This window comes from Aplysia californica, unplaced genomic scaffold (assembly GCF_000002075.1).
Source record: "Aplysia californica isolate F4 #8 unplaced genomic scaffold, AplCal3.0 scaffold00261, whole genome shotgun sequence".
Classification (NCBI taxonomy): domain Eukaryota; kingdom Metazoa; phylum Mollusca; class Gastropoda; order Aplysiida; family Aplysiidae; genus Aplysia; species Aplysia californica.
The window spans coordinates 418,210-432,603 of NW_004797531.1; the positions used below are offsets into that span (position 1 = coordinate 418,210).

General features: G+C 37.0%; 1 protein-coding gene across 1 annotated transcript in view; it reads left to right on the forward strand.

Moving 5' to 3' along the window:
* Positions 1–14,394, forward strand: part of LOC101854644 (polyribonucleotide nucleotidyltransferase 1, mitochondrial) — a 47,823-nt gene that overhangs the window by 24,949 nt on the left and 8,480 nt on the right. Inside the window, exons 9-23 of the mRNA XM_005100805.3 lie at positions 172–358; positions 1,554–1,605; positions 2,718–2,775; positions 3,630–3,726; positions 4,187–4,289; positions 4,874–4,944; positions 5,395–5,431; positions 5,858–5,921; positions 7,121–7,210; positions 8,142–8,302; positions 9,793–9,864; positions 11,566–11,629; positions 12,714–12,797; positions 13,084–13,167; positions 13,964–14,070. Of these exons, the coding sequence (XP_005100862.2) occupies positions 172–358; positions 1,554–1,605; positions 2,718–2,775; positions 3,630–3,726; positions 4,187–4,289; positions 4,874–4,944; positions 5,395–5,431; positions 5,858–5,921; positions 7,121–7,210; positions 8,142–8,302; positions 9,793–9,864; positions 11,566–11,629; positions 12,714–12,797; positions 13,084–13,167; positions 13,964–14,070 (1,331 nt within the window). The remainder of the gene's footprint in view (positions 1–171; positions 359–1,553; positions 1,606–2,717; positions 2,776–3,629; positions 3,727–4,186; positions 4,290–4,873; positions 4,945–5,394; positions 5,432–5,857; positions 5,922–7,120; positions 7,211–8,141; positions 8,303–9,792; positions 9,865–11,565; positions 11,630–12,713; positions 12,798–13,083; positions 13,168–13,963; positions 14,071–14,394) is intronic.

A 14,394-nucleotide genomic window follows, 5' to 3' on the forward strand; every position in this document is an offset into this window, starting at 1 on the left:
TGGCATGAGAAGAAAGGAAGTAGTAAGAAAGGTTTTTGAAAAATGGGTATTCCAATGTAAAGCGCATTGAGCTACGTTTTTTGGAAATGCGCTATATAAATGTTATACATTATTATTATTATTATTAAGTGTTATATCCTTATTTCTCTTTTTGTCTCTTTTCCTATGCAGTGATGTTGGAAGGTGAAGCTGACAGAGTTCCTCTCCACAAAGTGGAGCAAGCCCTGTCCCAGGCAGTGAAAGCTACCCAAAGCATTATCAAGACCATAAGAGAGCTACAGGAGGCAGTTGGAAAGCCAAAGAGAGCACTAGACCCGCTTAAAGTGTTTCCTCAGCATATTGAAAATGCTGTTCAAAGGTATCAGGAGATGGCTGTCATCAAGATAATTGTTATGTGTTATGATTTTATCAAGAATCATACAGAGTTCCACTTGGGGCTCTCGAGGTCTAGAAATTAAGGTGTTCGCCTCTCATTCAATAGGTCGCGGGTTCAAATGTGGATAGCGACGGAAAATGTTTCTCTCTAAAATGTTCTCCTTTTACATTCTTTCTTGCTCTGTAACAGTGTTCTGTCTTCTGCTTTCGTCTCCACTTTCTGCCCCACCCCCTCACCTCCTTTGCCCCCTCCTCTGGGCTCCTGACTCTTTCTGCAGCCTTTCTACTGCTACTCCTTGGCTCCTTCTTACAGCTGTGTTTCAGCCACACCCCTGATCTTTAAGGTAGGCAAGGGTAACACCTATCCTTCTCAGATAAGGGCAAAAAATCTTTGAGACGCCATGTGCAAGTTGCGCTTATTTAAGATCCCTTGGTGGTCCAAAATCGATAAGAGTAGGGTTTGACGGCCACCCATGCGAAATTCAAAATTTCCTACCCACTGAAAATGTTTAATGTGTCCCGCACGCTCAGATTACATTATACAGTTGCGAGCACTGTAAAACACTTACCAAAAAAAAAAAAAAAGGATACATCAAGCAGAAGAATTCTTTAGATAAATTTTCTAAGCAATAATGACATAATAAAAAGCCAGTGAAAAGAAGCTATTTTGCTTTGAGACAACATAGACATAGATATTTTGATACTTATTTATCAATGATGTACTTAATATTTGATGCTGTCTGCTACTTCTTGTTTACCTGCTACAGCTACATTCTGTTGACAAACTGACATACGAAAGTGAGAGAATATTCAATTATATTATTGGTGGCAACAGAATATTTAGGACTGACAAAGACAAAGTTAAAGGATGATGCAGTTCAGCTCAGTAGTTTCTGTGTTCAGTTTGGAAGTGCAGTCATTCCTTATTGATGTAAAACTAAATTAGTGAAACAGAATTTATAATCTAATCCCTTCAGCTTTAATAACGAAGAGGTGAAATAGTTTTCTTTTTGGTTTTGAATCTTAGATGGAGTTGTATTTTATTATGCACTAGTCAGCTGTGCTTGAAAAAGTCTTATAGACTTGACAGAAGCTCATGTTATTGTTATGTAAAAATACTTTTCAGCTTGATTTATGTGATCTTTTGTTGTCATTTGTGCACATATTTTTTTCCACAGTTTTTCACACAACCACATTCGAGATATTTTGTTTAATGATGAGCATAATAAGGTGAGTTTCTAATGAATCCAGAGCAATCTATTCTGTGTTGTCTTGTTCTTCATTTATATTTTCTTGTTCAGATTACAGTCAAACATACCTAAATGGATTCTTCTACAATTACTTTTATGAAACGGAAACCTGCTCAGCCCGAAAACGGAAAGAGAAATTCCTTCGATTCAGAGGCTTTTGACCTGCTCAAGACAGAAAATGCTTTGGTAGCTCAACCCCAATTTGAATTGAAATAAAACTCTGGAGGTTGGTTCTACCAGCTCTATTCTTTACACCACCACACCAAACGAGGGGGGGGGGGGGTTGCAGTTTTTGGATAGATGACCCCGCCCATGTGAGCCTTGAGTAGTGCAGATGGTCAGGGCAGTTGTGGATCCTCAAATCATTGTTACACGAAGGGATGGGATGGCATTTATTGAATGTGCTCATTACATTGATAGGTAAGACTAAGGATGGAAGCAAAAGAAACATTCTATTGTTTCTGTTATTAATTGGTCAAACAGTCGTCCTATAAGATGTAAGCTTTGGTGGCAATGGATAAATAAGACTGAGACATATCAGTATCAGAGAGGCTCGGATAGCATTTAAGGGATGTGAAGTTTTAACTACTGCTTGCCGACTGTATAGGTGACCCTTGATCCCACAGTGTACATACTGGCAGTCTGAGGGACCCCCCCCCCTCCACCCCTCCCTAAATTCCCCTGTTCAAGAAGGAAAATGTGTAAGATGTAATTTTTTCTCTCGCTCCCTTACGATTCCATATTGGGCAGCTTCGGCTGTACTTCTAACATACCGGAGACCCCGCCAAGAAACGAAGAGTGTAATTTCTTTGTCTCATTCTCGTGATGTAAGTTACCAGTAAGTGGCTAAAATTCATATTATGCTTAGATATTTTCTGGGAAGGTTTATTGCTAATATGTTAAGAATAACATTTATTGACTGTCATCTTTCCATGCTTTTAAAATTCTGATAATTTACTTTTTTAAACACCACTCAGTGTTACTCTGTAAACTTATCTGATGATGGGAGCTTGTTTAACTTATGGGTGTTTTACAAATTTTTAATTTCAGCACAACTGGTTTTTAAAGATATTTTATTTAATCTTATAACAGATTTCAAGAGATCAAGCCTTGAGAGCAATTGGAGAGCAAGTTGTTCTGAATGTCAAAGGTTTGTTTGAGCTCCGTGTGTTTGTATGCAAGCTAGTGATGGCCATTGCAGTGAGTTTTCTTGAGCATTTGTATAATTATAAGGTAGCACCATGATGTGTGTAATGTGCTGAGAGTACATTTTTTAGAACAGTTTCTAGGTGTCAGCCAGTAGCATAGATAAATGTACGATGTCATTACTCAGATATTTTGTGCACTTTGGAGCTCTCGGATTATTATCTTTCTGAGTGAAAGCAATTTTTTTAAGCTCTTACCATTTCTCTGCATTATTTTTCTTAACTCATTTGAGCCTATATCCGTGGATTAAATTTACACAACGCCCAGCCAGCCTGGTGGCCTAATCCCGTGTATTTATGGAATGCACTTTATCAATTGATATCTCCGGTATTTTTTTTATTACAAGCTACAGGAAACGGGGAGCTAACAGTTGACCACTTGTTTTGTTTTGTTAAAAATTTGGTGAAGTTATGTGCGATACTTTTTTAGCTGTAACAGACTAAATCAGTCACCCCCACATTGCGACAGATGATTTTATTACAAATTGGGGTCCAAAAAAAATTGCGTAACCTCCAGACATTGCCATTTTAAAAAATTGATAAAATATAAACTGTTTGGACAAATTGAATACAGTTTTCTTTTTCTGTGAGAGCATTTCTTTCTTTCTCTTGTTGCATTTTTGAAAATATGATAGCTTTCACAGTATTTTTGTGGTTAACGCTTGAACATACCCTAAAAGTGTCAGGCTGCAGTGGTTGTTGGGTGAAAAATAGCTCAGGCTCAAGTGAATTAAGGAAACGAAGTGAGTGCTTTTTTCATGAAACAAAAATATAAAACATTAATGTTTTCCACTTTCAGAGAGTTTTCCAGAAGTTGAAGAGAGTGTGGTATTATCTAGTTATCAGACATATGTCAAGCAAGTGTTCAGAAATCTTATTTTGGATGAAAGCAGAAGGTAATTCCCCCTTTCCATAGTATATATATTGCTCTTATTGTAACATTAATTACTTAAATATCTTTTGAGGCTGAAAGTTTATTGTTCCATTTCCTGATGTTATGAAGAGTGTGAAATTAAGTTGTTGCAGTGGTTCAGCAAGAATAGACAGCAAGTGTTTTTAATGGTTGTGGCCCAAGTTTTTAGTAGGCTGAGTCAAAAGCTGAAGATGGAACTGGGAGACTGGGGTCTAAGCCACTGTATGCTCGTATAAATCACTGTCTGACTTTTCCAGGACAGAAATCATTTTTCAGTAGGAACAGTTTTAGACTGTCTTCGAAGATTGAAGAAATACACTGAGTTTCAAAGAATCTGGTTAGTGGATCAAAATTGAAACAAGAGAAATGCATGGTACTTTGTCATAATTTAATGTCCCTAACGACAGTGTCTTTATTCTTAGTTGTTTTTTCTCTTATTATAGATGTGATGGTCGTAGTTTGACAGAAATGAGAGACATCAGCTGTGAAGTAGACCTCTATCAGCCATTGCATGGGTCAGCTCTATTCCAGAGAGGTCAAACCCAGGTTTGTATGTGATACATGTTTCAAAAAGTAATACCATCTAAACAGAGGAGTGTCTGAAAGATAAGATATTAGGTTGTACTCAGAGGTGAAGAATTGCAATATTTGTTCAACGTTTTTTTTCTCAGACACATTTGTCAACTTATGGACTTTTAAACATACAATATTTTATGGACTGGTAATGAATTTATGGTCAGCATGAACATATTTACAACACATTATTGTTTTTCGAAGGCAGATTTTGACTGTTGACCAGACTGTTGAAATGGGGTGCTAGGAAAAAGTAACCTACCTGCCAGTATGGAATATTATACTGTTGATCATTTCTCCAGTCTTTAGTGTTTTCATTAACTTTGAGACTTGCATGAAAATGTGTATGGTAAGGTAGCGTTACTTTCTTATTGTGAGCTATAATCAGAGATGGCTGGGATGTGAGGGTACAAACTGTTCAGTTTTGCAGATATACTTTTACTTTTTCCCCTGCCACTGTTTTCATGGGGTAAATTTTACTCAATTGTCCAAAGCTGGAGGCCCTTTGTGTATTTCTGCTATGAGTGGCCTCTGATGTTTTTGTTTGCTTGTTCCAGGTGTTGTGCACTGTGACCTTTGATAGTTTGGCTTCTGCGTTAAAATCTGATCCTTTGTCTGTGACGACTGGGTGAGTATGAAAAACTTTTTACTTAAATTGAATCTCAGATTAGAGAATTTAAACCAAAAAAGAAACCCAACCAAAAATGTGGAGAGAGTAATGTACAGGGAGAAAAATTGGTTATGGGTCATAAACCTTTAAGTTTCAGGTTCTGTACACTTCTTCTTGCCCTTTTGATGCTTTTGAAATAGCATGGACTGTATTGAAGCTGGTAGGGTTCATCCTCTACCTGTGTCTATTGAGGTTCTTTTGACCCTGTAAAATATTTCTATACCAAAAGATAGTAAATTTTTCTCGTGGAAAGAAAAATCTATTCCAATTCTTAAGAACAATAAAAACTTTTCTTTTTAATATTTAGAAATGAACTTATTAATGGCTTCCTTTTTAAATTTTTGTTGTTGTAAAGAAACACTTTTAACATATAAAAAAATTAGATTTCTTTCTATTCTTTGGTTTTAGGAGCTCGACAGAAAAGAAGTTCATGCTTCATTATGAGGTAAGATCTGCACAGTGTCTTTATTAGTAAATCATTTATGAACAGGCAGTCACTGAGACTTTCGTAATTACACATTTTTACACCTTTTGTGGTCACTGAATTCTCACTGATTCTCTGACAGAGACATCCATGGATATGCCAATGTACTAAAGCAACCTAGTAAAATATTTCAAGGCTGTGGTGGGAGTTAGAATATGATATATTTGTTAAAGAATCATCTAATCCATCATTACTATTTTTAAATGTGGTAAGGAGAGTGGAGATATCGGCACAGGTAAACAGAAATAGACAAATTGGTGCCTCCAAATTCTAAAGACCGTTTGACTATTTCTTTGCCGTAGGGACTGTTAGCATACATTATATCATCTATTTCTTTTTCTAATGAGCATGCATTCCAAATATACATATTGTTTTCTTGTCTCCCAGTTCCCTCCTTATGCGACAAATGAAACTGGAAGAGGAGGTATTGGAAGGAGAGAGCTAGGACATGGTATGTTATGATAATGTCACAATGTAGGCTGAGCTTTTTTCTTTGTTACTGATTTTGCAGGGAGGATCATAACAATAATTTATAATTAGTGTAATGAGGAAAGCAAACAGATCTCATTGTAAATGTGCACATTATGCAATGCTAGATTATGATGAATTTTGGGGTTTGGTGATTTGTAGCCTCCTGCGTGTCTACTTATCAATGGCACTTTAAGCAGGTATCATGAAATATTGGACCTGGTTTCAAAGTGTTAGTGATTATATTATGTGTGCATGCCTGATGAAAGGTACCTTATGACGCATTTGGAAGAATTGCGTTTTATTCTATTTTATGGCACAAAAAATTTCTAAAGAACTTGCTTAAAAAATTTTTAAGATTGCTTTAGTACTTCAAGAGATCTGGTTAATATTGTCAGGTAAGATGTGGAAACAATGTTTTGAGAAAAATTTCTTCTAAGTTTCGTTCAGATCTGGATTGAGTTCTACTCCTAATGAATGTCAAAAAACAACTTCAACAACACATTTTTAGCATAGAATAATAATAGATAGCATTTGTATAGCGCATATCCCCGCTCAACAGCAGGCTCTATGCGCTTTACACTATATTATTACCCCAGCAGACCATAGAACACTCCGAAACATTCTCAGCTTCCCGGGAAGCATACAGTGCGAGCAGCCGATTAAGCGCTCAAACACTAACAAACTGACAAGATCTTTCGCTGTCTATAGCGTCTATAGCCGGGTACCCATTCCCACCTGGGTGAAGTGAGGAACATTCGTGTAAAGTGCCTTTCCCAAGGACACAACGTCGGGCCCTTGACGGGATTCGAACCCACGACCTTACGGTTGCGAGTCCGAGAGCCTAACCACTAGGCCACCGACGAATAAATGCAAAGCTTTGTAAGTATCTGTAGATAAATGGCTAAAGAATAAGTTTTTAGTGGATCTCAATTTTGGTTAAAAAATATATTGGTTTTTGACCTTTATTGCCCTGTATCTCAGTTTGAGCAAATGCATTTTACGGTACCTTTCACCAGGCTCGCACACATATTCACTGGATGACAGGATTACCTTTCTTTACAACACTGACTAAATGCATATTTCATCTGTTCATATGAAATATAAGCCCCTGACATTTCCTAAACTGTTTCCTTTGAAAAATTTGTTTTATTAACTATCTCTCATTTTTCTGTTTTGTAGGAGCACTCGCAGAGAAAGGTCTAAAGCCAATTCTCCCCGATGAATCTGATTTTACTGTCAGGTTAACTTCAGAAGTTCTTGAATCTAATGGTAAGTAAAACCTTGCTTTTATGTGGGGGTTTTTGCCATTGTTTATTATTGCAGCATTTTTTCACTGTGTTTGTAAAGGTATGTGAATGGATTTTTTAAAAATTTCTTTTGGTATCAAGACTTTTTTTTGGTCTTAAATATTCCAATCTTTGTTGTCTAGCTGTACTTCACAGACTTTTCACAACGAAGACTTGAATTTCTTGTTGAAAAATATACCTTGAACACAATAGTTGGCTGCTTTGTAAAGTAAAGAGTTTACAGTTGATCATCCTTTATGTTGCTTGATTTAAGATAGAAAGAAAAGCTTAAAATTAAAGCGCTCATATGACCTTATGCAGTTGCGAGCGCCATAAAACCTCAACTAAACTCTACTTAAAATAAAAGAGAATTCTAGCAAACCTACACCCCCCCCCCCCCCTGAGTGAAACTGATATAAAATGTTTATTATACATGGAGGGATGGGGGGAGAGGGTGAAGGAAGGAGAGAAGGATAATGAAATGGAAAGAATAAAAGCAAGAAGGAAAATGATGTTTGTGTTATTTAGATTGGGGGAGGGGGATGTAATTGATTGTGTTGCAAAAGTTGGTGAGAGCACACTGTAAATTTGTTTTTCAAAATGTGAATAAAAGGGAGTGTTACCTGTCTTATTAACAGGGATCTGTTGATGAGTTGAGATTTATCGTGACTAAATGTGTTTGACCTCACTCATTTATAGAGTGGGTGGTTGGCGGGTGCTCTGGTGTGGTTTGCTTCTTCTTTCCTATCAAACATCTATCGTCCTTATCTCCCCTTTTTCTTTTTTATGTTTGTTACTCTCTTGTAACACCTCTAATCTTCTGGCGCTCTTATGACCTCAAGCAGTTGCGAGCGTCGTAAAACCTCTACTAAAACTAAAAAATCTCCCTCATGGTCTCTCTGTCCGTCTATTAGGCTCATCCTCCATGGCATCAGTCTGTGGGGGCAGTCTAGCTCTCATGGATGCCGGAGTCCAAGTGAAAGAGCCTGCTGCTGGTGTGGCCATGGGACTGGTCACTCGTACTGACCCAGAGACAGGCAAAATTAGCCATCATCAGATCTTGACAGATCTATTGGTAAACTACTATAAAGAGTTTTTTATTTTTTAAAATATTTTATACACTCCTCCACTTATTTCTCTGTGCACTGTTTTTTTCTTCTTTATACTGTCCAAACTAGTTATTGGATGGTATGTACATATTTCTTGAAAGAATAAAAGTACATTAGAACAAGAGGGTAGAGTAAGTTGAGGGCAGTGTAACATCAGCCCTATCTCCTTCAAAGTTTGTAAAGGATTGGAATGAAATGGGGGGGTTTTTTCTAGGTTCGTAGTCTTAGGGTGTGAGATCAAGAAAAGAAGATCATGATGCATTGGGCACACTTTTGGAAAGCCAGCCCACATTGTGACAAGACAAAACCTAAGTTGAAATCTCCAAGGGAGGAGGAAGAGAGGGAGAGTGAGATCCTCCTGGGAATGAGATCTAGAGGCAGGTCTCAGACAGATGGGGCATCACTGGTTGGAGGTAGAGAAAATTGGCCAGGGCAGAATGAAGTGGGGAGCCCTTCTTGAGGCCTGAAAGATGCAGAGTGAGACAGAGAGAGTTTCAAGAAAGCTTACTTAACAGCTACAACTGACTTATTTTGTTTTGGTGAGAGTGAGTGGGTATGTGACACTGAGGTTTAACAAAGAATACCTCTTCCCAGAACAGCTATGTAAAAGTTTATCATGTATGGGTTCCAAATAAACGAAGAGCAAACTAAAAGTAGAGAACAGGAGATGCTTATTCAGAGAAAGGTAAAATCTCAAAGAGAAATCTGGTAAAGAAAATGTCATCAGAATGTGAGTGTATACAGACCCAGTAACCGGGAACAAAGTCACGAAGTATACAGACCCGGTAGGGGAAATCTTTTGTGATTTCGGAAAGCTTCAGCGCACTCTTGATCTTGGCTCAGGGTAGACCTAGGATCTATAGCCTAGGTCTAGATCATTTAGACAGACAGACATATATCATAGATATAAATCTAGTTTTGAAGCCTTGATCTAAATGAAGATTGCGGATGTCTTTTTTTATGAATGATCATTTTTCCGCCGTTTTGGAGTTGGAGGAATCAATAAGATAATTTGAAGCAAAGAACAATGTCATAATTTCTATCCAGCAGTCACCCTCTCTATATCTGTTCTGTCTCTCCATACCCCCCTCCTCTCTCTCTCTCTCTCTCTCTCTCTCTCTCTCTCTCTCTCTCTCTCTCTCTCTCTCTCTCTCTCTCTCTCTCTCTCTCTCTCTCTCTCTCACTCTTCCTCCCTCCCTCCCTCCCTCCCTCTCCCTCCCTCCCTCTCCCTCTCTCTCTCTCTCTCTCTCTCTCTCTCACACACACACACACACACACACACACACGCACACACCCTCTACCGGGTCTGGGCGCTGAAACTTTCTGAAATCACAAAAGATTTCCCCTACCGGGTCTGTATACTTCGTGACTTTGTTCCGGGTTACCGGGTCTGTATACACTTCACATCGAAATAGATATAATATTATGCTTTTTTAAAATTTGAATATGACCACAGGGCATTGAAGATTACATGGGTGATATGGATTTCAAAATGGCAGCAACGGCAAGAGGCATGACTGCCATTCAGGTGAGATTTTTTTCCTTATTGCTTTTCTAGCGTGATTTGTTATTTCTTGTTTTTGCAATGTTACACCTTTCCGGGCACAGTTTTGGTCATTTTGAAGGCGAAGCTCTAAATGCCTTATCTGGGAAATATGCTAAGAGGATGTTCTTGCTTTGCTGCACTGTGTTGCCAAACATGACAAAATTCCTTGATGAACCGGAATAAGGTTGGATATGGGTTTGGATGGGTGCGAGAAGAAAATTTGCTTTTTGTGAACTGTTTCATTTTTCCTGTAGGGAGATTTCTACCTGAACAGAGAGAACAGGGTCTCATGAAAGTTTCAAATAAATTAAGTGTACTGTAAAGATTTAATGAAAGTTTCGGTGTATCAGTTTCTTGAGAGGTATTTGAAGTGCAAAGAAGGCCCCCTTGATACTTGTCACTGTTGTATACAATGGAGTCTGCTTAAACCAAAATCTTAGGGGCCGCAGGATTTTATTATGTCAAGCTTCGCTTTCCGATTAGAGAGGCTGCTCATATTGAAGGGAAAAAATCAGGAATTGTTTTTCTTTTTGCACTGTTTTCAGAAAAATCGTATTTGGTTTAAGCAGGCTTCACTGTATTTCACAGTAATGTGGTTGGCATTTTTAACTGGTCTTGAATTATTCGAAGATTTGTCCTTATCACATTGCAAATGATGAGAGAAGATGAGATATTATGTCTGTTTTTCTTGACTTTGGAGCTCAGTAGTCACCAGACCTCTAGTTGTCTTCATGTTCATCTGGATCAGACACTAGATTAGTACGAGTCCTTGGGCCTGAGGTACCCTGCTCTAGTGAAATGCTGAAAATGCAAAGCTTGATTTCTGTCTATGCCAGTAGGAAGTTTCCAAACCTTTTGTCGTGAACAAATAAATAGTCGTAAATGATATTTATGAAAGCTTTCACAGATACATACAATTTTCTTCAAAGACTAGTTTAAGGCATTGGTGATGCACATATTTTGCTAGATGTTTGGTCATAGTTGATTAACAGATCTACCATAAGCCTTTTTTTCTTCAGAGCAGTTTCAAGAAAAAAAGTTTTTTGTCAGCGTAATCATCTAAAAATAGAGTCATTCCAAAATTTGAATTCTAATTTATTCAAAAACTAGTCACATCACTTTCAATTTAATTTTTTCTCATAAGTAGGGTAACTGATCAGACTTTGGATTTAGCAAATAAAAAATTTTGGCGCCAAAATGAAAAGGCATTTTGTCAGCTTACAGCAGAGATGTACTCGTCAGTATTATTGCTTATATTTAAGACACACTCGGCAAACTGGTGCCATTATCAGGTTGAAAGACAGTAAACTTATACACCAGAAAACAAAGCATGATGTAGGACTATGATAAGATAACAAAGACAGCCATGGTCTTCAGCTACTATATAATCAAAGAGTAAATTCATCTTTGGATGAGTTCTGTTTTTCAAACGAGGTATATTTCTTTGTTTCTGTTAGGGTATGTTTATTGTCGTTTATGTGTTGTTTTTTAGCCTCAATATTTTTCAGTGAGCCTGAAGGCAGTGCAGATTTAAACGTTTTTGCCATATTTTGCTTAGCTATCTTTTGTACATTTGTTTCTGGTGCATTGTTGTACTGTAACTGTTGATGGAACTTAAACTGTGTATGATTCTATATTATTATTTCTTTAACTGAGAAATTTTTGCAATTTCTTTTTTTTCAGGCCGATATTAAACTGCCAGGCATTCCATTCTTCATAGTCATCAAAGCATTAGAAGGAGGATTTGGTATGTTATCTTTATCTCATTACCATAGTTAAAATTACATTGATAAAAGGGGTTTCATGCCTAGACATATGTATAATGCGTATTTTATTTTAGTTCACAGATAATGTGCTTTTTGATGTGGGCAGCTTTCAGCCTTTTTCATCTGGATAGTCTTTGTAGGCTGTTTAGTTTTCACCTACGCCTCTATTTAGCTGAATGTAATAGTAAGTAAAAGGGACCCTGCAATTATGTGTCATATGGTGGTTAGGCTACCGGACTCGTAATCGTGAGGTTGCGGGTTTGGGGGTTCGAGCCGTGGGCCCAACGTTGTTTCCTTGGGAAAGGCACTTTACACAAATTTTCCTCACTTCACCCAAGCCTGCTTGTCCTTAAAAGCACCCATATGTCTATCTTTTGATGAAAAAAATACCTTTCTATCTTGAATAAAAGTTGAAATATTTGGGATTGAAGGAGTTACGGGTTACCTGGTTTCGGAGGTACCGGTACAATTAATGAGGAAATGACCAGCAAAGTTTGTGACTTCCATAGCTTGAAAGTTCTTGGAAATTGAAAATTTACTTTTTTGTGCTTTTAATTAAGCAATGTTTTTCTGTAAATTCTACATTGAAGTAGCCTATGTTTTTAAATTGACTTAAAGGTGTTTTGCCAAACAATAAAAATTCGATAAAAATTCCCAAAGCAACGGAAAAATGCTGGTGTCTTCGATTTCATTATTTTGAGGAGTGTCTATTTTCACCACGATACTTCACATATATTCATATTGACTTTGTTTTACTTTGCAAAAACAGGCAAATATTTTTTTCTGGTAGTTACAAATGAGATTTACTGCGCTGGTCTGATGGTCTAGTCAGTTCCTTTTGTGAGAAATAATTCAAGATGATTAACTTTTGCCTTCAGAATTATTAGGAACAGTTTAATTTACTTTCGGTCATGATATCTTTTGGACTTAGAAATAAACTTCAATTCTTATTTCTTTCAAGAAAAGAGGGTAAGAGGCAATGTCTATTCTTTGATATAACATTACTGCTACCATTCATCTTTAACGTGCATGCTTGTCAATAAATGTCTTATTCTATTCACACAGCTGCTACAAAACAAATTATGGAGATCATGAGCCAAACAATTTCATCTCCCAGGAAGAGTTTAAAGACATGTGGACCTGTGACAGGTACGCCACCGGCAAATGGTTGCTTTTTAGTCTTTGTAATGATCATAGTTTTGTCTCTCTCTGAGCTACATTGCAAGAAGTAATACTATTCCAAACTCTAGGCGTATTATCCTTGTAATGACATTGTTGTTTGTGTTCACACATACATTTTAATGGATGTAATCGAATTGTAAGAATTTGTATTTAAAAACCTAAATTGTATGGGGTTTTTTAAAAATTTGATTGTTTACCTTCAGTGTTCATTATTTTTTTTGCTAACATACACCCTAATCCTTTCAATTTTCAGAAAAGCTGGTTCTTGATCATTCAAAGCAAAGCCGGTTAGTTGGGTTTGGAGGCTACAATCTGCGCAAGCTCAAATCAGAAACAGGTATTTTATATTATTATCCACATAGGTCTTGGATGATTTTCACTTGTTCTGTTTTTGAAATTCAGGCTGAAAATGCATTAAAACTATTTCTTCAGATGTTTTTGTGTCCCATTTACTCACTTTATCATCGCTGGATTGATAGTTAGCTATAGTTACATGACTGCAGACAAATGATCTGATAAATTTTACAGAATTTTCCTTTATATATGGTTATGTATGGGTATTTAGGGAAGTAAGAAAACTCATAGGTTCATAGTTGACATGAATTCTACTGCTTAAGTCTGTCTGTATCTGTAACAGTTATGAGTAATTCCAGACTTCAAATCTGTCTGTATCTGTAACAGTTATGAGTAATTCCAGACTTCAAATAAATGCTGTTTATGAGAGAGCTTTGTACGGTACTAAGACAGAGTACATAGACGCCACAGTAATGACTGAAAAAAAAAAAAAAAAAAAGGAAAGGTAGCTCTGGCCTTTGTTACGCTATCAGTCATGACCTTGACGTCATATTGAAGTTTGAGGTAACACTGAGACTGAAATAAAAAGTTGCAATATCCAAAGTCATCAATGACTAAAGATAATAATTCTCTTGTTCTCAGGCTCATGTTTTATAAGGTGAATGCCTTTGATCAAAAACAGTGGAGTGGTTTAGAATTTACTTTTGAGTTAAATGGATTTGGTCTCTCTAAAAGTTTCTATAATTCTTTTCAGTGGGTTTCTTTTCTTTCTATTCTTTTTTCTTTCTTTTTGTTGCTGTTGTTGTTGTTGTTGTTGTTAAATGTTCAATTTCTTGCAGGTGTGACAGTGACCCGCATTGATGAAGGCAGTTTTCAGGTGTTTGCTCCTAACGCTGATGCCATGGCTGAGGCTAAAGAGTTGATGGAGAAATTCATGGAAGACCAGGTAAGGTCACATTGCTGGTATTGTCATTCTTATCAGTAAAAATTTTGTGCTCCAAAATGGAAAGTCAAAATAATTCAATTGTAGTCGATTCAGCTTTGCATTTTTTTTAATTCTGAGGACAAATGTGCAAGACTTCTTGACTTCTCTTGTATGTTATTGTGTGTCTTCCTTTTCAGATGTGTCAGTTATGGTTATTCCAGGTTTATGTTCCTTTTTTGGTAGCAAAATGCAGTCAGTCTTGGTCAAGTTTGTTTGGGTGAAACACCACTTTCAACTTAAAGGTTTTTAGATTAATGTCCAGTTTGGATATAATTTGGGGGGGGG